Genomic DNA, 27,554 nt, shown 5'->3' on the forward strand with positions numbered 1-27,554 from the left:
ATTCTCATGACAAACATAAATTTCATCAAATATGAATTTTCATCCTTGGGAAAAATGATTGCACTAACTCAATGATATTTGTACCAAATAAATTATTATCAATTTATAACATTTATTGACAATTCAAGGGAAAAAAACCTATGCATGTAACAAAATGCTTCAAATAATACATTCTACAAAATTACAACCCCTGTGCAGCATTGTCTATTTGATAGGTGTGCAGCACGTAGAATTGCTAAAGGGAGATAACTACGCTGTACTTCTAGTTGAAGTACCACTACACAAACTCAGGGCTGAAGAATATATGCAGGCAGAGGGGCATGTACACCAGAAATAAATGTTTGTTGCTCTATATCACTGTTTCATTGCTTTCCTTCTCAATGTTTGGATCAATGTGAATGCTAAGTGAACCATTTGCAAAAACAAAATAAAACAAGCAGTTCATCAATTTTAGCCATGCAAAATCAAATTTTACAACTTAATTTTTAAAGACAACATTGCCATTCAAGAAGACTGTAACCGAAATTTATTCATATTCAATAGAGTAACAGTAATTAAAACCTGTATCGTATGACACCAAGTTAATAAACTTTCACTTAAAATAAATAATTTTGTATACGTAAATACAATAATCGCATATTAATTTCTTTTGAATTCAATCTTTAATGAAACCAATAGTCGTGTAGATTTTCTAGTGTTTGAAGAGGATGGGAAAAAAGCACTGAGTAATGAGGTGACAATTTCAAAATAGAGAGCCAACACACTCCATGACAGAAAAGATGGTGATGAGAGAGGAGAGTCTAGGTGCACGATTGATTATGTATATAGAACTACACAAGACAACACGTAAGTCCGTCACAAGACCACTTTCAAAACCAGCCATGAGATAGCAAATATTATCTTGGTAAACTTAAAATATAAATCTTATTACCTTTTTAGGTTCATTTTCTCAAACAGATACTCATATGCTAATTCATATCACGGAGATTTATTAAAAACATTACTAATACAGACATGTCATACTTCAAGAATTAGTTGTTTGAAATTCACGAATATTGCGATCTTAATTAGACTTTGTTGTTACATTTGCAGGCAGCTACAAAGTTAAACAAACAAATAGCCCAAAAACTTTGAAACAGCTCCAAATCCAACTCTCGATTTTTGTGACGTTTCTTTATTCAAATGGAATCAATAAATATCAGGTATAATTTCGTTCTTGTTTGTTTCTCATGACTGGAAGAGTGCAATCTACTTCACGTGGACAAACAACAACACCAAGAGCGACTGAGCGAGGTTGCGAGCGAGATTGTGAGCGAGCGTCCTACGAAGCGATTGACTCGAGTGTTTGCCCGTGCTTACTGTGATCCATGTCGACAGGAGCTCGCAGCAGGTGCTCGAGCCCCACGCGGTGGGGGAACTCCAGCCCTGTGGCGAGTGGTGAGAAAGATGGAGGCAGCACACTGCCCAAACTGCCAGCATATACCTCCAGCCCTGTACCCTCCGCAAGTCTACGAGCCTGCTCAGACGCAGATCGCCACCAGTCGGCGCCACCTATTGAGCAGATAAAGCGTCAGTACCCATAGGCTAGGCATGGCTCAACTTAAGATGCTTTTTTTCTTTTTGTTTCATGCGTCAAAACATCCCCCCCATTTTTTTGTATAAATTAATATACTGTTAGGTTATGATAATTTTAGGTAATGCGTGCTAACAACTGCAGGTCGATTACACTTGTTACACTCACTGATCAGGATATACTGTCATTAAGGTAGGAGGCTGCTTATTCTTTGAAAGTGTCTTGGAAGTGAGTGAATGTTATTTTATGCTGGTGTCAGCAATTTTCAAGCTATATCACAGCAGACAGATATCAACTGGATCTTGATCAACAAGTGGTTGATAACATGAGCATCAATCCATCAGAGTACAAAGACATGCAATCTTACTTCAGCTGGGTTTAAGGACAAGCATGGGATAATAAGGAACTGTCCTTTCCGGGAAGCCCCTCATGACGAATATACATATATATATATGCCCTATTTTCCTACTTTCAAATTCTTATCTTGACAAATTTACATTTTGGAGGTCCTTTGAAGCTTTGATGTTTTATTCTGAACACGACTGTGAGTTGGGTTTAAGGCTGCTTTGAACAGTATTCCAGTTATATCACAGCATGTCAGCTTAATGTGGGAGGAAAGCTTTAAGTGATGCAAGTCTTCGATGTTTACCACTTTCGCTAATCCCACGCAAGTGTATGGTGCTGACAAACCTAGATATATAATCAGGGCGAACCGGGATTCAAACCTGTGATCGCACGTTTCTGGCGTGCCAAAGGGACATAACTCTGCGCAGCAAATTGTGGCGCTTTAGACGATTGGGGAACCAGTGCTCCGACACACAGGAGGCACTTTCAAGCATATAAAACCTTGATGTTTTATTCTTGACAGTAAAAACAGATCGACTAGCAGATCAACATTCAATAATTCAAGTCCCAAGTCAACCCTCCATAGCTATAAGATTGTATCTCAAAATATCATCTTAATTTTAGTTTCAGCTGCTATTCATTGATCAGGTAACTCCAACACTGGAGCTTTCCAAGATTCGGCCATATTTGTTGACTGTCCTTGTCAGACACAAGCAATAAATTTCCAGATTTCCTCGCTGACTTGCAGCTGTGACATTTCATGTGATACTGACATCAGCAGTGTAAGGCCAAGTGTTTGCGTAAACTAGTAGGACTTTCCTGCATGGGTACCAGTTTCATCAGGAAACAGGGTATAGGGTCAGGTTGCACATACTGCTGTCACATGAAAGCATTCATAACGCTAGTGACAGGCAATCAGGCAAGATATCACAGCTGACATCCAGGAACTATGGTTAAATATTCCTATTCAGAGCATATCTGGCCTCCATTGACTTTTTGTTGTTTAACGCCGCACTCAGCAATATTCCAGCTGTAAATAATCAAATCTGGATTGGACATTCAAGTGATTGATATCATGAGTATCAATCCACGTAGCTGGGATATGATGATATGTATCAACCAAAACACCGAGCCTGACCACCCGATCCCGTTAGTCGCCTCTTACGACAAGCATAGTTGCCTTTTGAAGACCTATTCTACCCATGATCTTCATGGGTCTGGCCTTCATTGAGTGGCTGGTGTTTTGTGGATTAATTAATCCTGCATGGAAGCACTTGATCCTGGATCAAACTCATTGTGAGCAATGATCCGTGTCATCAGGTTCTGGTTGTCTTACATCACAGCCAGCAATATTCCAGCTATATCACACCAGCCAGGATTTAATCAAGTTGCTACAAGCAAACCAGTGGTTGATATAAGGAACAATATCTCCCGTTAACTTGTGAAGATCCAAAGTAGTGTCATGGTGACTGATTTACGACACCCATTGTCTGGAGAACAATCAAATGTTCTTCAGACAATGGGTGTCGTAAATCAGTCACCATGACAGTAGAATAGGTCTTCAGCAGCCAATGCTTGCTATAAAAGGTGACTATACTTGTCGTAAAAGGCGACTAACGGGATCAGGTGGTCAGACTCTATGACTTGGTTGTTGTATGTCATCGATCCCAATTGCGTGGATCGATGCTCATGATGTCAATCACTGGATTGTCTGGTCCAGACTCAATTATTTACAGACCGCCGTCATATAGCTGGAATATTGCTGAGTGCGGCGTTAAACAACAAACCAACCAACCAACTTTAATCAAATATATGATGAGAGACGCCTAACCATAATAAATTCTAGATTTTCATGCCTGCCTGCCTCACTATTATACACTCTGCTTGTGCCACCAACAGACAATATTTGCTTTGTGTCTTTACTTGATGAAAATACACTGCATTCATAGAGAATCTCAGCCCAGTGTCTTTTGACATAAGATATATCAACATTAGTCTTTTAACCTCCAAGGCTTGCCGAGGGGTTTTAAGCCTTGATCGAGTTGAGTTGATATATCTGACAAAAGACTGAATTTCTATTTATCATCAAAAATCATTCTCCAACTTTTTCCATTTGCAAACTTTGATAACCAGTGTCTTGAATGTAAAACTAACCAAAAAGATTAGTGATGCCATTTAATTGTGATGTCATGGTAACCGATGATGTCACAATGGTCTATAAAGCTTTGTGATACAATTCTTTGTATCTCAATGGAGATTCCGCTCAATCAGATCAAAGTGATTAGCCAGTTTGGGAGGATATACAATCCTACCTAGCATTGATGCTTTAAGTGAATCATATCCGAGGACATTTAATGTATACAGATGCCTGGAAGAGTTTGTATAAACAAAAAATATAAAAATGAAAACTTCAGGTCTTGGTTGTTGACCACATTCAAGAACCAACAAGCACAGGTGTCGTGCTGACAACCAAACATGATTATCAGGTCTAATCGTGGATAAAACCCATGATTGCAGATCCTGGCACCAAAGGGAGACAACTGGGACAGCCATGGATGCGGTAGACAACACTATTCCTATATGGTAAATGTTTCTAAGCTGCTGGCGCATTGTAGTCTGTCCTTCTGAATGAGCATGTACTAAAGAGTAACTGAGCCCATCGATACATGTAGCGAACCAATCATGCACCAAAGCATCCTAATATTTGCCTCACATTAACATACACAATTACACACAAAACAAACAATTTCAACCATTTACAATTTTTGGTCGTGTATTTAAAGGTACATCTTTTCATCAACCTGATAATCCTTTGAGCAGGCTCACCTTCTATTCAAATAACCTGTATCACTCGAAATATTTACACATGCTGTAAAAGAATATATTTGCCAATAATGTCCTTGCTAACCAAATATGGTGTGTACAAGAATGGCTGTCTTCAAGTTCTACACAGTACAAGCATATTGTTTGTTTGTTTGTTGTTTGACGCCACACTCAGCAATATTCCAGCAATATGACGGCGGTCTGTCTAGACCAGAAAATCCAGTGATTAACATCATGAGCATCGATCCAGGCAATTGGGATACGATGACATGCATCAACCAAGTCAGCAAGTCTGACCACCCAATCCCATTAGTCGCCTCTTACGACAAGCATTTTACGGGAAGCAAGGGTTGCTAAAAACCTATTCTACCCCGGATCTTCACAGGTCTGTAAGCATATTGAATTGATCTTATTCTTTTCCAAATATTGCAATACACATCACACCCAGTGACACCGTACCAGTCCACCTTTCTACCCTAAGACCATGTCAGCATGCATCGATTCTTGTCGTGACATTGTATCAGTCCACCTTTCTACCCAAAGACCATGTCAGCATGCTTCGATTCTTGTCGTGACATTGTATCAGTCCACCTTTCTACCCAAAGACCATGTCAGCATGCTTCGATTCTTGTCGTGACATTGTATCAGTCCACCTTTCTACCCAAAGACCATGTCAGCATGCTTCGATTCATGTAGTGAGTGATATGCAGATTTTAGTTTTTGAATATCACAACAGTGGACATCAGAAATAATAGAATAGAAACCTGAGCCTTTGGCGTGATAAGCTAACACTTTAACCACAAGGCTACCCATTGTCCAGAGTGATGCCAAAACAGAAACGAAACATATAATCAAAATTGGTTCAATACAGAAACAGGTGAACTAAACTTGCAACAGTGTCATACTGTGGTTGGTTGGTTTGTTGTTTAACACCGCACTCAGCAATATTCTAGCTATATGACGGCGGTCTGTAAATAATCGAATCTGGACCAGACAATCCAGTGATTAATATCATGAGCATCAATCCACACAATTGGGATCAATGACATGCATCAACCAAGTCAGCCAGCCTGACCACACAATCCCGTTAGTTGCCTTTTACGACAAGCATAGTCACCTTTTAAGGCAAGCATGGGTTGCTGAAGACCTCTTCTAAACCGGAATCTGTGGAAAATGCCATGCTCATTTATTTAGAAATCACCCAATACTTATGACTAAGGTGTCACTGAAGGTGAGTAAATCGTTCCGTAAGGCACCTTTTTTTTTTTGCATATCCTGACATTAAAACACACCTGTGATGTCATTCTATTGCTTGAGCGCTCCATTATTTTTAGGGAATGGAGAGTTGACCTTGTTCTCTGCCACTGTTGCACGTGCTCCGTTGCAAGCCGATCTTTACTATGAATGTTTTATGACTCTTTAGAATGTTTTGTCAAAGTGTAAAGGTAGAGATGTGTTTTAAGTAGGGGAATATACTCGTAATTCCATTCCTTTAAAATAATGGGCCTCGAACATTGCAGGGCCTCTGATCCATTATTTTTAAGGAATCGAGAGTTACTCGGACATTCCCCTCTGAAAACACCATGATGACCTTCACACATTTTACCCATGGGGGGAAACAAACCCAGGTCTTCGGCATGACAAGCTAACACTTTAACCACAAGGCTAGCCCACCTTCCCTCATAGTAATGAGAAGAATATCAACTTGGTACTGAGAATAACATAGTTTCAGTTTATAAATGGAACAGGTTAATATATAATAACATGGTAATCTGTACTTCCATGTAAATTACAAGACAAAGGCAGAAAAAATATTATTTTCCAGCACAATGAAATTTTCCCCACTGAGATTCAGTTCCCTGACAAATTCTGTATACTGGCAAGTTGGTGATAGCCTCACAAATGGAACGAAACCAATCAGCACCCCATCTGAAAATCACTCACTGGCTGGTGCTAATACAAGAGGTAAATGTGAAGTGACTGGCTATGTTATGTTGGGCAGGTGCCAAAGGGCTTGAAATGACATGTACCTCGACTCAAACCTCTTGAAATTAATTTCATGAGTGTCTTGTAAGATCTTTTTTTTTTCCCTGAAGACATTATGTGCAAGGTAGTGAAGACCCATCTCAGCCACATGTTCTTACAAGTCATCAATAGAAAAAACATACCAGTACAGAACATCCTAAACAGCCTCTTCCTTAAAAGTCTGTCCATCCACATTAGTTTGTTTGTTTGTTTGTTTTTTTGTTTAACGCCACACTTAGCAATAATCCAGCTATATGACAGCGGTCTGTAATTAATCAAGTCTGGACCAGACATTCCAGAGATTGACATCATGAGCATCGATCTACACAATTGGGATCGATGACATGCATCAATCAAGTCTGCGAGCCGGACCACCCGATCCCGTCAGTCGCCTCTTACGACAAGCATAGTCACTTCTTACGACCCTCATGGGTTGCTGAAGACCTATTCTACCCCGGAATCTTCACAGGTCTCATCCACATTAGATTTGGGATCAGAACTATTACCAAAGTAGAAGTCCTCTGGCCACTGAGTCCACTTTTTCAGTGTATGGTTGGTGAATGGATTATTGTTACAGTGCATGGAGCACTGTTATAACCGTTCAATGTCAGTCTGTATATCATCAGGTCTCGTCGGGACAAACCCGTGAAAGCATGGATAAGGTCCATGCAATCATCATATACTACTCCAAAAAAGTTAAGGACCATTCTTTCATATCACTATAGTTCATCTGTCATGACTATCTATTCCTTCACTAGTTGGTCTATCCAGTAGAGACAGTAGGGCTGGGACGATACAACAACTGTGCGATCCGATACCTTGCTCACGATCCGATAGGTATCACGATACTTGCATATGCTCTTATAAGTGCTTTGTAAGTCATCTTTTTCATAGACAAGATGGCCAAATACCTGGCACACTAACAATTTACTATTGGCAGTGGAATCCCCATGGTACGATCAGCATAGGTTGCTGGGGGCACATTCTCACCCAGAATTCCCATGGTACGACCAGCATAGGTTGCTGGGGACTAATTCTAACCCAGAATCCCCATGGTACAACCAGCATAGGTTGCTGGGGGCACATTCTAACCCGGAATCCCCATGGTACGACCAGCATAGGTTACTGGGGACTTATTCTAACCCGGAATCCCCATGGTACGACCAGCATAGGTTGCTCGGGACTAATTCTCACCCAGAATTCCCATGGTACGACCAGCATAGGTTGCTGGGGACTAATTCTAACCCAGAATCCCCATGGTACAACCAGCATAGGTTGCTGGGGGCACATTCTAACCCGGAATCCCCATGGTACGACCAGCACAGGTTGCTGGGGACATATTCTAACCCGGAATCCCCATGGTACAACCAGCATAGGTTACTGGGGACTTATTCTAACCAAGAATCCCCATGGTACGACCAGCATAGGTTGCTGGGGGCACAGTCTTACCCGGAATCCCCATGGTACCACCAGCATAGGTTGCTGGGGGCACAGTCTAACCCGGAATCCCCATGGTACGACCAGCATAGGTTGCTGGGGGCACATTCTAACCCGGAATCCCCATGGTACGACCAGTATAGGTTGCTGGGGACATATTCTAACCCAGAATCCCCACGAGGCTGATATCCAAAACAACCATGATACTGGTACTTTAGCAACTTTCATTATCCATGTGACCTTTTATTTTGATGGCACAGTTACTGAATCAACCAGTGGGTTGGAAGGGAATATGCTATGGCTCTATATGAGAGTTTGGCATTTGTCAGGAATTGTTCAAGACATGTGGCACCACATTTGTCACTGGAGCCTTGTTGTAACACTGTATGACTGACATGAAAACATGCCGCACCATTCCAAAGATAAATATTTTAAAACCTGGTAATATATCGTTTGCAAGGGTAATATTCTTATCATTGCCTAAATGCATAAAATAAAACACATATATCACTGACAAAACCATGGCAACCGGACGTCAGGTATATGTATATCCTACATATACATATATATTTATATCTGACATTACCATAACACGAGTCAAGGACCATGAACCAAGTCCAACATGCAGAGCTCCAGTTAGGTTGCATATTTGCGTAAAATAGGCAAAATAAATCACCATTACCCCTCTAATTAGAAGTTGCTTGCATACAATCATGCATGGAAAATTTCAAAAACCCAACACTCAGAGATCATCACTCACCAAAGTCAGTGAGTGAGTTGGGATAAAAACCACCTTTGAGCCATATTCAACTAATGACAGCGCGTCAGTTTAATGTTGATGGGAAGCCCAAAGTGGCCCGCCAGAGAGTAGACGATACGAACACACACAACATACCTGTGACTGGGTTTGGGCCATGAGCAAACAGGGGGTTTGGCAAGGCTCCGAGGGACCCGAAGAGCGCCGAGGGGGGAAAACCCGGGGGTCGACCTAGGAATGAGAAAGCAGGGAGGTGTGCGAGTGCTGGGAAGGGGAGGCCACCCGGAGATACGGCAGATCCCAGTGGCGGGGGACCTGGAAGATGGAAGGACATCGTGAGTATTCATGAGTGAGTGATTTGGGTTTAACACTGGTTTGAACAGAATTTCATCTGTAATATGGGGTGTCGGCTTGGAGCAGGAATCGCTCATGGGGAATTATTATGTGCTGGAATTCCACACACGGAACCGATCTGGCAAAGGAACTCTGTCTACACTATTACATATAAAATGTTGAGGTCAAACGGGGTTTAACACCGCGTTTAAGATTACCACATTCACATAGCGACATGCATTCACACGTGTGTGTCGTGTTTAACATGGACACCGTACTCAGACATGGTATACTGACTAGAGCTGAACAGTCCTTGTTTCATCCCCTCAGTGTCGAGCCAGGCAGGGTAACAACAAGTACAACCTTATGACACCTGTTGGTATGACTTAAGAGCGAATCTAACCACTGACCTTCAGCTCTCCAGGTAGACACCTTATCCACTAAACCACGGAAGGGTTTTCATTTGGGGCGGGGTTGTATGAATAATATCTACTTTCTATTATGATAATTACCCAAAACACATTAGCCACAAAATCACCATCTCTCTTAATACAAACTCTCACTTGTGAGTAATTTGAATGAATGGTAACCTGTAGCATAGCACCATTTCAAATCAGGCTCAAAACAAAGAAATAGCAGAAAATCGGTCCAGGGTATTTATGATAAATGAAAGAAGATTATAATACCCTGGATAACTCAGGATGGGGCAGAGTACATACCCAGCAAGTGGCTGGCTGCATCAAACAGTCCATGGACCGGACTTGGCGCAGGTTTGTCCTCCTTGCTCATAGCATCTGTGGAGATTTACCTCTGAAACAAAAACAACAGGAATAAGTCACACATACAAACACTATGAAGACAAGACAGGTGCTCAAACAATAATTCTAACAATACTACCTATATTACATCACAGCTGTAAAATCCTGTTTTGGATGGCAATCACACTATAAAATCTTGAGATTTTCAAAAGACATCCTCTTCACTGCCAGAGTAACTAATAGTTGTGAGGAAATCCCTATCCTCCAAAGGAAATGCAACTGTGCATGTGCAAGGCGGGAAAACATCACTTGTTTGCTGTGTGTCCGGATTTAATAGTAGAAATGTTTTGATCACATGTGATCACGTTTGATTTGCTATTTCACACTGTGACTTCTTGTGATCATCGTAATTAATGAGTGAGTGAGTGAGTGAGTGAGTGAGTGAGTGAGTGAGTTGGGTTTAACGCCTCTTTGAACAGTATTCCAGTTATATCACAATGTGGGATGTGTGAGCTTAATATGGGAGGAAAGCCCAAAGTGAGTGAGTGAGTGAGTGGGTATTGAGTTTAACGCTGCTTTTAACTCGTTTGTGGAGAAGGAGATAAGGGTGTACTAAGGTCTTCACATGAAACCAAAACAAGAACTGTCAGAACTAGCAGAAAATCGATGTGGTGTCTATCCTACATCTTTTTTCAAGCCCCTAAATTTCATCCAAACACAATTTTTTCAAGTTTGGCAAGAGCCAGATTAAAGTAGATTTACGACACTCTGTTAAAAGAATATTTCCTACCATATCTATTGTAAGGGACTTGTCATCTATCATCATGTCAGGTGTATGATGTTTCTAGAAATGATCAATAGCTGAACGTAGCATGGACCTAAATTACTGCTTAAAGTCATCAATGCCCTGGCTTCCAGGAAGTCGACAATCCATCTCCAGTTTGTCAACGGAAATCCTCATTCACACCAAAAAGAAGGGTGAACAAGATCTTACAATTGCTAGTTTAGGGGAATAATTACTCACTTACATAAATCTAAACAGTTCGTAATTTAGGGAAAAATCCTCATTCATATTAATCCATACTACTGCTACTTTAGAGGGATAAATTCTCGTTCATATCAATCTAAAGAGTCACTACTTCAGAAGCATAAATTCTTACTCATACTAATGTGAACGGTTTCTAATTTAGGGATAAATTCTCGTTCATATCAATCTAAAGAGTCACTATTTCAGAAGCATAAATTCTTACTCATACTAATGTGAACGGTTTCTAACTTAGGGATAAATCCTCATTCATATTAATCTAACAGTTCCAAGTTTAGAAAGGTAAATTCTTATTCATACTAATCAAAACAGTGTCATGATTCTCTCTAATGTATCTGTGTACATTTTTTTTACTAATTTGTCCTTGAAGCAATATCACAGATGAAACAAAATTAAAATCACACTCTCATCCCCAAGTACATCTGCAGTGATAGCACGATTTTAATTAATAGTTTATAGAATGACTGTCAGACAGTCTGTATTGTTATATGGTAGTCGACTTTATATCTGCTGATTGTTAGTGGCAGCTAATTGAAGCTCTCGTAAAATGTCAAGTACCATTGTTTCTGGGTCTTTTTATTAATGCTATGTGACAACCAGAGTACTTGAGAGTTAGCCACCTTTGCGTATCAACACTTAGACCTTTGCGTATCAACTCTTAGACTGACTACACTGTGTGACAAGTTTCTGTAAGGCTGACTTAACCTTTGTGAGAGTGAAACGAGGGCTATTCGAGACCTTAACGACCAAATACAGATAGGACTCCTATCTTTCTGCCTTCTTCCAACACTGTTTCCTTGATTCAAGAATGGAGCACATGCCTCATTCAAGTCATTCAACTGTGAATAATTCTGGACATTTATGAGCACACTGACTTATGTAATAGGGCCTTATATTTATTGATGCTGCCTTGTATTGGAGCCATTGTGCAGCCTTTTATGAGTGGTAACCTAATCCTGTGCATTTCTATATTATCTGTTGATTGTTTATTGATTTTACAGGGTTAGAAACTAACAGTTTTTGTCCACTAGTCCTTAAAATGATAACATATAGCCAAACCCTTAAAATGGGCCAATTTCTACTAGTCCTTAGGATACCTTTACTATTGGACAGTTTGGTAAGGACTACAGGACTAGTGCCAATTTCTAACGCTGTTTTATCTGGTTATTTAGGGATTTCAAAATTTTAGGTTTGTAGGTACCAATTTCTGTGTACACCTTCATGTTTCAACCTGGGAATCACATCATAACAGTATCTGTTGTCAAACCATATTTGATATTTGTTTCAAAGTCAGGAAATAGACTGAATATTCATCTTAATCTCAACCTGATACCTTGTAAGCATTGTTCTTATCAAACACTACATCTGAACAGAGTTAGAAATTGGGACTAGTCCTATAGTTCTTGCTAAACTGCCAAAGGGTAAGGTATCAGAAGGACTAGTAGACATTTGCTATTTTTGAGGGTTTTGTTACATGTTACTATTATAAGGACTAGTAGACAAAAACAGTTAGTTTCTATCGCTGCTGACAGTGGAGCATATTACATATCAGTCATCCAATCTAAACAAATTTTGAAATAAGACAAATTACATTGTTCCAGTTGCGTGTGTTTCAGGAAGGCATATAGATTGCCATAGGTACTTAGTGTTTTTTGTTCTTCTATCAACAAAATATAGGTGAAAAAATGTATTTTCATGCTCTTTACCAAAATCAATGGAATTTTCAAGATGAACGAAAACGATCCATAAATGGTCTTCTATTATCAAATTGAAAAGATTGCCAAGGTTTTGTTGTTTATTGCTTAACGATGCACTCAGCAATATTCCTGCTAAGTGAGAGCGGACTGTAAATAATCAAATCTGGATCAGACAATCCAGTGATTGTCCATATGAGCATCGATCTACACATTTGGGATACAATGACATGCATCAACCAAGTCAGCAAGCTTGACCACCTGTTCGTCACCTCTTACAACAAGTGTGTGTGGCTGAAGATCACATCTAACCCAGATCTTCCCTGGGGAGACAGTCAAGGATTGTAACAGGCCGTAAGACAGTGTTCAAGAAAAAGCATGAAATTCAAAGGTTCTCATAACAAAATACTGTTGAGAGGTCCACTGAGTCATTACTGTGGTGGACACAAAAAGCCTTAAAATCTAACATTGTTATTAATTTGTCAGAGGGGTGAAAAGCCATATATATTTTTCTGATTCATTACTGTGGCGGACTCAAAAAGCCTTAAAATCTAACACTGTTATCAATTTGTCAGTGGGGTGAAAAGCTATATTTTAGGTGAAAATGGTAATATCAATACATTTACATATGAAATTGTCCTTGTTCTCTGAACATAGCCAATACCTCAATTTGTGCAGTAACTATGATGAAGGCTGCCATAACGGCCTTCTTCCCAAGCATGCCGCCCATAATGAAGCTATATGATACTGTATGTACCAGTGGTGGTCTTGCCCTAAGGCAGCTGTAACTTCAGTCCACCCATAAATCACATATGTCCCATTAGGAGAAACAGACACCTATGCCATTTAGCCTTCTCAATACTAATAATTTCAATTCCATCAAAATATTTAATTGCATACATCTATTGCAAAACTAGAAGACCCAGTCAATCTGAGAATTATTTCATTTACTTATTCCAGGAACCATGACATTTGGACTCATATGAAAGTTCTCAAAATCTTATTCTTTTGAAAAATTGTCAGAATATTTTATTCTACAGTACAGAGATATAACAAGGATTATGAAAAGATGGGGGTACACACTTTACCTAAGTTTCCAAGTGAACAAAAAGGTGTCCCAAACACACCATAGTTTAACATAGAGGGTGTCCAAAACACACGATAGTTTAACATAGAGGGTGTCCAAAACACACGATAGTTTAACATAAGGGTGTCCAAAACACAAGATAGTTTAACATAGAGGGTGTCCAAAACACAGATCCAGAACACACGATAGTTTAACATAGAGGGTGTCCAAAACACAGATCCAGAACACACCATAGTTTAAGATAGAGGGTGTCCAAAACACAAGATAGTTTAACATAAGGGTGTCCAAAACACAAGATAGTTTAACATAGAGGGTGTCCAAAACACAGATCCAGAACACACGATAGTTTAACATAGAGGGAGTCTACAACACACGATGTTTAACATAGAGGGGGTCCAAAAACATAATAGTTTAACATAGAGGGTGTCCAAAACACACCAGAGTTTAATATGGAGGGTGTCCAAAACACACCAGAGTTTAACATGGAGGGTGTCCAAAACACACCAGAGTTTAATATGGAAGGTGTCCAAAAACCACGATAGTTTAACATAGAGGGTGTCCAAAACACACCAGAGTTTAATATGGAAGGTGTCCAAAAACCACGATAGTTTAACATAGAGGGTGTCCAAAACACAGGTCCAAAACACACGATAGTTTAACATAGAGGGGGTCCAAAACACACCAGAGTTTGATATGGAAGGTGTCAAAAACACACGATAGTTTAACATAGAGGGTGTCAAAAACACACCAGAGTTTAATATGGAAGGCGTACAAAACACACGATAGTTTAGCATGTAGGGTGTCCAAAACACACCATAGTTTAACATGGAGGGTGTCCACAACACGATAGTTTAACATGGAGGGTGTCCACAACACACGACAGTTTAACATGGAGGGTGTCTCCAAAATGGCTGAAGCTCACCTCTGCAACCAGCCTCTGGATCCAAATACAATATTTCTGAGAACTGTTATTAATTGTTTATTTCTTAAACTACGCAGCTCCTAATCCTTGTGTCAGGTCACATACATGAAGTCCATCTCAAACGGTCCACCTTACATGTCCAAGGATTTCTTATCAAGTTTTGCACTCAGTAAAGAGCTGTCCAACAAAAGACTTTTCCCGTTGCTAAGGTGAAGAAAGTAACGTCCTTCCAAACAGTGCACTCTCCCTCACCTATCACATGTCACCCACAGGTAATCACCCTACAATATAAAAGCCTTCCCCTTTTGTGAGAAATTGAGCTCAGCAAAAACATCTGTTAGCTTTGCTGCTAAAACCCACAAGGACAAAGAGCCCCGAGTCCACAATCATGGCAAAGGCTGCTCTTCAAAAACAATGATATCGGAGTCGCCAGTCCTATAAAATATACTCCCTGATTTGACAGATGTGTATGCACACAGGCCTTGTCACAATGTTTGTGAGACAATGACCTATATTTAGATAAATATATATTTACATGTCATGGCGAGGGAGTCCTATATATCGAGCAGGTATTGCGGGCATGGTAGAATGTCTCTAGCTCATACTCGCACCGCAACACCAAGTGGCTCATATCAAATTTCACTTGTTTTTCAGAGTAAATATTTCCTTGTAGGGTCGACATTGTCAACTGATCCTATACATTTTCTTCAAAAGCTACTTAGCCTGCTGTATATCCTTGTGTTATTACTGTCACTGTTTCATGTATGATAAAACTATTCTTGATGTGATTAATCACTGAGCAAAACAAAACAACCTGATATGGATTCTAATTCTTTTTAGAAAAACACAAGTGAACAAAATTCTCTTTTAAAATTTTCATGACATGGCCAACACTATTTCATGTCTTGGATATGGGACCTGGGACAGCGGGGAGGACAAACAAACTGGAATGCATCAGTACAGCAGTGAATAAATCACCTGGTACATTTTGCATTGACTGGACAAGAAATATTCCAAACACATACAATACTCCAGGTTTTTTGTTTGTGCAACTATGACCGAGCCACAACAGCTGCAAATTACAGGATGTGACATACTTGACCTTTGGTTAAAAAGAATTGACTTAAGCGAGCAAAACATAAAAACTTCCAATTTGTATCATTTCATCATTTTACCAGATGGCTCACATGGGAGTGTGAGGTGGGATCAATATAAAAAAAACTGCCTGCCTGCCTGCCCGTGGGTGGTAAGTTTTCTGTCGGGCTTCATGAAATTTTCCTCCACCTGCCCAACTGTAGGGCAGATAACTTTAAGACTACTTACATACCATGTTTCATTACAACTCCTCGTAAATTCTCAAGTAATTGTTTGCATTATTTGAACTGAATCAAGAAGTGATCTGTCTCCTATTGTTCGCGATATTTCAAAATTTAAAATGTCTTAATGCAGGCAAGTGACTTTGAAGATGGGATGGCAAGATTTATAAGTCACGATCCCATTAGTTGCCTCTTACCACTAGGAATGTAAAAATGCCAAAAGTATCGTCAATAGTATGTATAACAATCGATAGTTTGATTATTTGCAACTTGTCATAAATAATACATGTACATACAATATTGGAATTTCGCAATACTTAATTCATTTCAATTACATTGATTAACATAAATATCAAGCTTTAAAGTTTGTGTACTACAGTCAATACTATAGCAATAGTGTGGGCTTCTATAGCAAGACAGTCGCAATAGTGGAAAAAGAGCCCCCAATGTCACCCCTTACGATAAGTAACAAAAAATCCACATAGTTTCATAGGAAGTATTACAGCACGTACAGGAACACACCTAGAGATACCTACACATAATACCCAAGAATTTATAGGCCGAGCAACTCCTGACTACCAGGTAATGTTGACACAAGCCATTACTGGTAACATGAATGTAGTAATTTCAAGTAGCACAGAGTGCAGACGACCTAAAGCTTTCAAAGAGCCAGGCTTAAAATAACCATATTTTTATAATTTCTGGGAATAACTAGGTTTTTTCTTTCGTTAAAATGTTTGTGCTTTTACAACGATATATACTACTCAAAAGAAGTTACAGAACACCCAGTCTGTACACATGATTTAGTTAATCTGCCATGCTATGGCAGATTAAGTATAGCGATATGATAAAATCAGGTGGTCCTTAACTTCTTTTGAGTAGTATACAAAGGACACTCCTATAAGAGGATCGTGACAAACACTAGTCTCAATGACTTGTATATTCATTTCAAACGTGATTACAAATTTCAGCCAAATAATGGCCTTAATACCCAATTTCAATGTAACATCAGCAAAATTTCAGTCACACTAAAATGCTTTGTTTATAAAATTAGAAAAATACACAATAAGCAAATATGGAAGATATGCAAAATACTGCACCAATAGATGCAGGGACCTGTCCAGGATTCTAAACAAGGTGCCCATGGCAAGCAAATTGGGAAAAAATAATTATTTTATTTAAAATTGGGATATCTTTTTAAAAAGTCATTTGTTCCTAAATTTAGAAGGATTTAAACATTGGATTCAGTGCAATAATGCAAAACTAAGCATTAATGCCTCTTCCATCTTATTGGCTCTGTTGTCAGTATTATACAAGATACCTCTACAAAGCCATAACATTAGTTATGACTATATTAACATGAACTGGAAAATTTGTGAATCTAATTTGGGAAGTTTAACTGACTTTTGCTGCAGACTTAGAGCTGAAAGTCAGCCTTTGAGGAGGTCTATAAAAATCCCTGACATCAGCATGAATTCCTGTTATATATTTGATTCAACTGTTCAACCACCATCGAAATGCAAAACCATCTCAGAAATAATTCTTCGAACATGGTAATCCAAAATCTCAATGGAGAATGATGTATGTATACCAATGGAAATGAATAAGGGAGCACATAGTTTTGGACAATAAAATGATACGCTATCATGCGTTCCCAGCCATGTCTGCCATATACACATTGGAAACAAGGCACACAAACACATCTCAACATTTGATTCTGACATGTTGAATTTGTAGGTGCGCTATTTCAAATGTACTATCAGTAAAGCTTATTTCCTTCTATTTTGCATTGTTCCCCTATTTATTTCCATAAGTATATGTAGATGTCATGTAGATAAGAAACATAATAAAATAATTACCATAAAAAAATTATAATAATCATACAAACTACACTATTTGTACTCATAATCAGATAACCGGTAGACTACTTCCACCAAAAAATGTTTAGTGCATTAGTTGAGAGGTGACTAACATGTGAGTGGGTATTTAGTGTCAACTGATTCATAGATTACATCATAGAGCTTTCTGGTACTTGGAGACCATAGGCTCTGAGCAGGGGGTACTTCGTGTTGGCATGTTTCTGTTAGAACAGCAACTGTTTGTGTATGTTTTGTTTTTTTGTTGGTTTGTTGTTTAGCTCTGCACTCAGCAATATTCCAGCTATACGACGGCGGTCTGTAAATAATCAAGTCTGAACCAGACAATCCAGTGATTGATATCATGAGCATCAATATACGCAATTGGGATATGATGACATGCATCAACCAAATCAGTGAACCTGACCACCCGATCCCGTTAGTCGCCTCTTACGACAAGCATAGCGACCTGTTACGGCAAGCATGGGTTGCTGAAGACCTATTCTACCCTGCATCTTCACAGAGGGATTTGGTATGTGAGGACCATCCACATGGTTCAAGAGCGATGCTAACGGTAGCACTGTTCCAGCTTACCAGGTATTCTGAAATTTCGGCATTTATTTTTCACAACAGTGGCTAATGGTTGTCGATGTCAGTCTAAATGCAGAAAATATGGTGAGTTATATAAGAGTTTAATGTATTGTTTGATAGGCATTAATTACTTAGAAGTTGACAGATGACAAAGTAGACACAACTTAACCGAAATTGGATATACTTTTAAAATTGTTTAAAAACATAAATTCAATCGAAAAATTTATTGCTATAAAAAAGGATGACAAAAGTAACTTTAATAGAAAATGGTTACCTTTATTCTCAGCATTTGATTCATAGCTCTCTGTTGATACATGATATGTTTGAGTCTGATTGTGTGTTGCAACCGTGTTGGTTTGAAATAGGACAATGTTTGTTTCCAACCCTTTAATTTTCTAAAGAGTGTATTGTGCCATTCTATACAATCCGAAATATGTCTTTGACGGAATACTGTATTAATCTACAACTCTGGGAACAATAAAAACGTTTATAAAAAAATAAAAATAAAAAGTAGACACAACTTATGGTTAACAACTTCTTCAATTACTGTAAAGGCGACGTTTCGGCGTAGATCCTTATACAATTGTCCAGCAACACGTCTCCTTTACAGTAATTAAAGAGTTTATTAATCATAAATCTAATTTGAAGAGTTTAATGTGTTTGTGTGAATGGAAGGAGATGACGTGATGGACGTCATTGACGTTCACCCCCTCAGTGAAGTCCACAAGCAGCGATATGGTGCAGACACACCCACCACAATCATCACTGTGGTGAATCTTGGATTCGAACTCAGCAGATCCTGGCATGTTAGCTCCATGGGCCAAGCTCTGATACCAATACGTCCCTTGGGCACGCCAGAAACCCATCATGGTTCAAATCCTGATTCACCCCGATTATGTTTCTAGGTTTGTCAGCACCATACCCATGCTTGTTGGTTTCACCAAAGTGTTTCACGTCTGAGACTCACATCACTTTGGGATTTCCTCTCAGATTAAGCTGACACGCCATGATATAACTGGAATACTGTTCACAGCAGCGTTAAACCCAACTCATTCCACTGCAAGCAGTAGTATGTCTAAAAACATGCTCATTTAACAGAACAAGTATTCGTAATACCTGGTAAGTTTTGCATTGACTGGACAAGAAATATTCCAAGCACATACAATACTCCAGGTTTCTTATTTGCGCAACTATGACCTAGGCCACAACAGCTGCAAATTACAGGATGTGACATACTTGACCTTTTGTGCAAGTGTACAACGTTACAAATCAACATCTTTCCAGGTGTTTCATTTCACAAATGAATACAACAAAAAACAATACTTAAGTCTTCAAAAACCATGAACACTGACACTTAATATGTTTCTCATTTCCAGAATCCTGACCTCAAAGCCTCCTGGCAAGCCCTTCACAACACATGTATGCATAATTTACATGAAATATGCATGTACGTGGGGATACCGGCGAACCTATCTTGTGCGACATGTGAAATGAATCATCAATCCGTCCACAGATACATCATTGGAAATACAATCCACTGTGGAAAACTTGCTTCCATGCTGTATCACGCCACTGCTGTCGTCATATACAGTGATACATTGATGCAGAAACAGTGTCATCAGTGATCCTATAGGACTAAAGAGATCCAACATAGGTGTTTTTGATGGAACTGTTCTGTTATTAAAAAACTCTGCAATGTCACAGAATTGAAGAGACCAGGACTTTCATTTCAAGACATGAATTTTGTAAACAATATTTTAGAAGAAGCATTTTTATAACTTCTCAGAAAGGTCAAAATAATTATTAATTTTTAAAATTCATTTTTATAGAATTTTCAGAATGAATAATCATTTATTTTGTATTTTAATTTCTATCACAAATTATAACAATGGCACATTTCAGTATTTATGTTTATCATTCCTAATGCTGAATTGGTCACGCATTGAAGCCTGGTTCATGTGACCAGAATTAATCGTTACATCTTCCATATATCATGATCATGTTTTATAATGGAATACAGATACAAAAGTGAGATTTGACAATTTTGAACTGATAATTTCTTTCATCATAAATTATGCTAAAATTGAAACACAGTAATCATAATGACATAATAATGTCTTAAAATTATGAAAATGGTATACTACATCAGTGTGTTATAACAATATGTTAAACAATATCAACGTATGATAATACAACTGGATCCATAACATATATGGTATATTCAAGTACCATGCTGTGAATTGTGATGGAATATTAGTACTAGTATATGTTATTAATAATGTGTATATTTACACTATGATGTATAACTGTATAAAAACATTTGAAGACAGGATACCTATATATGTTTAATACGACATTATCTCAACACTATCATGTCTGCCATATTTTTTAAATGGAAAACCTCAAAATGAATTTGAAGCATATTTGTTGTATCTATCGTCTAAAATAGACCTGAACCCAGACTGATCAAGCAAATACTCCATGACTAACATGTGACTGCATAAGAGCATATCTCGGCGGAATTTGAAAGCAATTTTTAACTTTTTAGGCCAAGGTTAGCTCAACTAATATCTGTCAACTGACTACCCAGTCCACAAAGCGGACACACGAACAGTAAGCCTTATCTGTGCACACTATGCACCCTTGTTTCAGTCCTGGCCGACTATGTTACACACCTACTGTTTACTGAAGTATACAGGATTTATTTTCCTACTGACAACGTCCAGTTCATGCATGACTGGATCTGCTACTGACTGAGGCTTGACAAGCAGGGAGGTTTTCCTGTCTGGTTCGTGTTACCAGGCTGCAAAGAGGAACCTACAGCCTCAAGTGCAGCATTTAGCTGAAATCATAGCCATTAGTGCAGCAGTCTAGGATGATACATTGCCCATACATCTACATCCACTCTTGGCACATGGTAGGCAGGGCTACATCAAACAACGACAGCACTGATAACAAGTACAAAAGTAGCAATATATCTTGCCCAAAATATATTTCAGGCAGCGTTTGAATTTGTGTGGGAACAAACTCAACATTTGCTGGAGATAAAACTATCGAATAACAGATTATCAATTTCATATTAACACACAGTATAGGTAGCTATGTCACCTTATCATGCATGATTTACTGTTGATATTAACTGGAAGATATTGTTTTAATTTCTTTTGTTAATACTTAGTCTTTAAATATCTCAGCTTGAAAAAGAACCAAAAATATGCTGCCATATTTATTTGTGGTAACTTTGAAGGTTTCATTTTTTCAACATGTTTTCACTAATTTAAAGCCTGGTGATGTGCAATAGCGGAACATGTATGTATTTCATGCACTTGATAAAATCCATTTTTTACTAAACTTTCTCAGTTAATCATGTCAATCAAAACTTGTTAATTAAATACAAATTATGGCGAGTGAGTTGAGATTAAAGTTGCTTTCAACCGTATTTCATCACTCACTGTCAGCATAGAGCTGGAAACCAGAAGTGGCGCAGGTCTTGGGTGTTTACCATTTGGGTGAAGCCTACAAGCACAGGTATGATGCTGACAAACCAAAGCTCAGAGTCTGGTCCTGCACCATGACTGTGGAATATATATGTATTTTATGAAAAGAAAACCAGTCTAGATATATATATAAAAGCAAGTTTAGCCAGCTCTGCCATAAGAGGCTTCCATAGCTCTAAGCAAGCTCTATTCCACAAAACAGCATCAGGAAAATTATTTGAGGAAAATTATTTGTTTTAATGTTAGAGGAGAGAAATGCCTCATTAAAGATTTCATAGGCTATATGTTAGTCAGAGCCTTGTATGGTGCTAGCCCACAGAGAGATACCATACCACAGTAGTGAAAAGGTCCAAGATAATTATGTTTATAGAATCAGGACGTAATACCCTGGATAACTGAAGATGGGTCAATGTCCACTGTGATCTGATTTCTTGTCAAAACTTTTAGAGATGTCCATTAAACCAAAACAAAACAGTGAGCACACAAAAACATGCCTAAAAGAAGACTTCCTCTTCTTTGTTTATTTTGTAGTTAAAAGCCGCACTCAGCAAAAACAGTGAGCACACAAAAACATGCCTAAAAGAAGACTTTCTCTTCTTTGTTTTTTTTGTAGTTAAACGCCACACTCAGCAATATTCCAGCTCTATGACAGGGGTCTGTTAATAATCGAGTCTGGACCAGATAATCCAGTGATTGACATCAAGAGCATCAATCATCGCTGAGATACTATGACATGCATCAACCAAGTCAGAGAGTATGACCACCCGATCCCAATAGACACCGCTTGTGACAAGCATGGGTTGCTGAGGACCAATTCTAACGTGGATCTTCACAGGTTAAGAATCATTCTTAACTTCAACAAGAGCAAATCTTCTTCTAACCAGTCTTCATGTGTCCTTATATAGTGGTGACTTTCTTACACATTATATGTGTAAATATTTGATAACCATTCCAACTATGAAGTCCATACTGTTTCTCCCACAGTCGATCAATACATGACCTCAATTCAGAGAACCTCACCATTGTTCTTCTTACATGTGTAACTACCAACCAGATTCGTTGGAATGATTCATCACATTGAAGACTCATCATGTGTTCCTTATATACAGCTTGTCGTCAATTTATTTATTACTTTGAAACTTCCAATTCATCTGAAGTGAGGGGTGGTGAAATTGAGTTTAATGTCGCATTCAAGATTATTTCACTTATATAGCAACGTGTGTGTGTTTTCCTTGTACTAGTTTGGACTAATGTCGGTTCATAGTGTTAACCCACTGACACACCATGCCACAGGGGCGGTCGGGTAGCCTAGTGGTTAAAGCTTTCGCTTGTCACGCCGAAGGCCCAGGTTCGAATCCCAACATGGGTACAATGTGTGAAGCCTATTTCTGGTGTCCCCCGTCGTGATATTGCTGGAATATTGCTAAAAGTGTCGTAAAACCAAACTCACTCACTCACTCACAGTTTAACATGGATACCCCACTCAGACACAGTATTCTGACTCAGAGCTGACCAGTCCTCGATTTATCATTAATGCCGAGCACCAGGCAGGGTAACAACAAGCATGAAGCCAGGATCTAAGCACCGACATTCAGCTCTCCAGGACACACACTATGCATTAGGCCCTGCAGGCAGTCTAAATCATCAAAGACTAATCACACTAGCTTAGTGGTGGGACGCTACACCGATGCATTGGTGGATCGCGATATTTTACTTCCCGATACAAGTATCGATCACAGTCACACCTGAACTGAAAAATACTGATTCATACCTTAAATGTGTTCTTTCATGGCTGTTACACCAAACACTAATTAGTGAAAATTAGTAATGAAAAAGTAAATATTTTCATCCATTGCGCCATGCTTGACACTGCCAACTGTAAATTGTCAGTGTGCCAGGTATTTGACTATCCTGTTTATGAAACAAATGGCTTACGCACCACAGATAAGAGCACATGCAAGTATCGTGACAAGTATTGGATCGCAAGTTGGCGTATCGTCCCAGCCCCACACTAACTCCATGGTAGAAAGTCCCCAGTGCTCCATGCTTGTCAATAAAAGCCTTCCAAAATGAGTATTCTGTGGTCAAAATGAATGACCTGGTGGATTGGGTGTCTCTGCTTATGCTTTTACCACCCTCCTTCCTTGCACAACCACGCTGTTTTGTATAGATTAAACAAAAGTGTTCAAGAACACTGGACTTTTTCATATGACTTCAGTAAAGTTAAGCTGGCCATGACAGATTAACTATAGCCATATAAAGAAATCAGGTGTTCTGTAACTTCTTTTGAGTAGTATAGATGATATATTGGTGGCACAGGTGGTGAGGTTTTACAACGCATTTAAGCATTTAACAATATTCCAGCAAAATCATGCTGGCAACATCAGGGTCACAAACCAGTCCTCCACTTACAATTTCCATCTGCACCTAATAAAGGACAGTTCACACCTGAATGAGTTCAGTCACCCACAAGAAAAAAACATTCTAATATATTCCACTTAACGTCATATAAAAGCATGTTAGAAAGAATGGTTAGAACAGCATGTCATATTACTGACTCCTGCCACCTAGCAGTGTGTACATCACTCGGAGGAAATGACAGGCCTGTATGTTGCTATAACCTATCCTGGAAGCAGTCCGGTGCCAAACTGGCAGCCACCCATAACTTGTACCATCCCCTGGAGTATCTGGAGGGATATTCTCCATGGAACTCAATCCCTGCAGAAACCTGTTCAACTCCTGCCCCGAAGATGGGCCATTAAACTAGCTCAACTTCCACTACTGTCATAGTTTCAAAGCACGGCGTGCATGTTAATAATCTACCAGCTCATAAATTCTGACATCCAACTTTGAAACTTTTTAACCTATCAGCATTATTTAGGTTTCCAATCCAGTGTGGCTGTGAATATACCTTCTTGGAATATGACTGCTGGAATATGAGCACTGTGGAATATGAGCACTGTGGAATATGAGAACTGTGGAATATGATCACTGTGGAATATGATCACTGAAGAATATGACAACTGAGGGATATGAGCACTGTGGAATATGATCATTGAGGAATATGAGCACTGTGGAATATGACTACTGAGGAATATGATCATTGTGGAATATGAGCACTGTGGAATATGAGCACTGGAATATAACTACTGCAGAATATGATTGTTGTGGAATATAATCACTGTGGAATATGATCACTGAAGAATATGACAACTGAGGGATATGAGCACTGTGGAATATGATCATTGAGGAATATGAGCACTGTGGAATATGACTACTGAGGAATATGATCATTGTTGAATATGAGCACTGTGGAATATGAGCACTGTGGAATATGACCACAGAGGAATATGATCACTGAGGAATATGACTGGTGGTTATTTAAATGTGGATTTAAACAAGTTTGTGCTCAGCAATGAAATCACTGTGGAATATCACTAGAATATGGTCGGTGGATATTAATACATGGATTTAAACAAAGCTAGTGCTCGGCAGTGTGACAAGAATCCACTACTACTACCACATATTACAATAGCATGACATCACTATCAACAGTCCAGCTTTGCCACACTGTGCAACATGTCTAAACAGCAAAGTGTGGGATACAACCTGTATCTCCCAGCTAAATTAAACTACAACAAAAAAACAACAGCCATTGTCTCTGCCATACTAATCAGCAAGATACTTCATGCAATGTGCAAACAACAGCCTTTCTTTCCCAAATAGGCTGAATAAAGTGGACAGAGACTCCACCTTATGCACTTCATGTGGATTACCAATTTACCAGGACTGTTTTTGAATGTCGACTGTTGAAAATACACCAGCCATATTGAGGTCTGGACTGTCATGGGAAGAGAAGTGATCATGTGACCTAGCGTGCAGCTGATCGCAACATATCGGATGGCTTTTGAGACGAGGAAGCCCTCGACTAGCTAGTCATGGCCAGCAGTGTATCCGAAGACGGCTAGCATGTATAAATTAATGAAAGGATCTGCTCCGAGCTTATAGATTTCTTTCTCTGTCTCAATGGCAGCAGCTCGTCCCGGTTGCTTCCCAGCATGCATGGATCGGCTGTTATCTATGTTGGTGATTTAGCAGTGTTAGGACAATTCGGGGAATATTTATTCTTCTACAGACTTCTTGCTGTTCAATACTAAAAGCTCATAAATGTAATCATGCTAATGCCAATATTTCTATATTTGCTTCATATGACTGTCATAAGCTAGCGAACCCTATCAATGCATGTTTGTGTCTATCATTAGATGAAATGCTACAAAGTTATTTTCGTCTATGTAAGTGAATTCATTTCACTATTGATCCAAGACAACATGCTAGCATTATTATTTGAAGTTCAAGTCTTTCATGTTGTAGGCGCAGGGTTCCGGCCGAGAGACTCATCACCAAATATGGGACAAATGCTTATACAGTCTTCGATTTAATTCTTTTACCATAAGTTCCCTGATATTGTTTCGTGGAAGTCAGTAACGATAATCGTATTGATTTTCTGTTACCTTATTGGCAAACTTGACAATATCTAACTAAACATTACTGCTCATTGTACCGTCCTGAAAATGATGACGCCGTCCTCGGAAATATTCCAGCTAAATGGAGGCCTGTAAATAACTGAGATCTGGTCCAGACGATCCAGTGATTGATATTGCAAGCAACGATCCACGACGTGGATGTACAATGACACATAATCAACCCAGTCAACCAGCATGACCACTCAATCCATTTGGTCGGCTAGGGACCAATTCTAACACGGAATCCCCATTGAGTTCCTTGGGTTGAAATTTCATTATTAAGAAATCATTATGAATCATTTGTAATAGATTATTCCAAACAATCTGCATGGAGAATAATCAGTTATTAACATCTTTGGTATGTTTTTTCAAACATGTCAAAGTACCTGATTTCATCAATATATTTATAAGACCCAAAAAGCACTAAACAGCGTTAAAAATTAGCACTAGTCCTGTAGTCCTTGCCAAACTGCCCAATAGTTAAGGTATCATAAGGACTAGTAGAACTTGGCCATTTTTAAGGGTTTTGCTAAATGTTCTTATAAGAACTAGTGGGCATAAAATGCTAGTTTCTACTGCTGCTAAATGAACTTGTTTCAACGCTGGGTATAATGAAAAGTGTTTCATTGTGTATTAATCAATAGTTTTCACTAATAGCTCAATATTAGGCAATCATTTAGTCAAAGAAATGTTTTTTCACGCAATACATTTTTCTCCTTGTACTATGGTGTCAACTGCTTAATTGACATTTTGTGGAATATATCTAGCTAGATTTGATCTCCAGACCGCTTTAAATAAACTTAAATGCAGATATTCCTTGGTCTTGCTCTTTGATAACAATAAATTTCCTTCTTATAAATTTTATTTAGTGCTCATTTCATACTAGTGCAAAGTAGATAACTGGATTTACTTATTATTATCATATAGGCCGTTGTTATTCATTAATATGCAGATATTTGGTAGTCATGGTGT

General features: G+C 38.8%; 1 protein-coding gene across 19 annotated transcripts in view; it reads right to left on the reverse strand.

Annotated features, from left to right (window-relative positions):
* Window positions 1-27,554, reverse strand: part of LOC139465761 (bromodomain adjacent to zinc finger domain protein 2B-like) — a 110,790-nt gene that overhangs the window by 43,742 nt on the left and 39,494 nt on the right. For 15 of the 19 annotated variants that reach the window (XM_071247639.1, XM_071247644.1, XM_071247649.1 and 12 more), the window contains exons 3-5: window positions 10,013-10,103; window positions 9,099-9,275; window positions 1,360-1,551 (exon numbers count right to left, since the gene is read on the reverse strand). In XM_071247639.1, the coding sequence (XP_071103740.1) occupies window positions 1,360-1,551; window positions 9,099-9,275; window positions 10,013-10,082 (439 nt within the window). In that variant the 5' untranslated portion in view covers window positions 10,083-10,103. The remainder of the gene's footprint in view (window positions 1-1,359; window positions 1,552-9,098; window positions 9,276-10,012; window positions 10,104-27,554) is intronic. The other 4 variants (XM_071247647.1, XM_071247645.1, XM_071247642.1 and 1 more) reach the window with 3 other exon arrangements.

Source organism: Haliotis cracherodii, unplaced genomic scaffold (genome assembly GCF_022045235.1).
Source record: "Haliotis cracherodii isolate W230 unplaced genomic scaffold, xgHalCrac1.p SCAF_18, whole genome shotgun sequence".
Lineage (NCBI taxonomy): Eukaryota > Metazoa > Mollusca > Gastropoda > Lepetellida > Haliotidae > Haliotis > Haliotis cracherodii.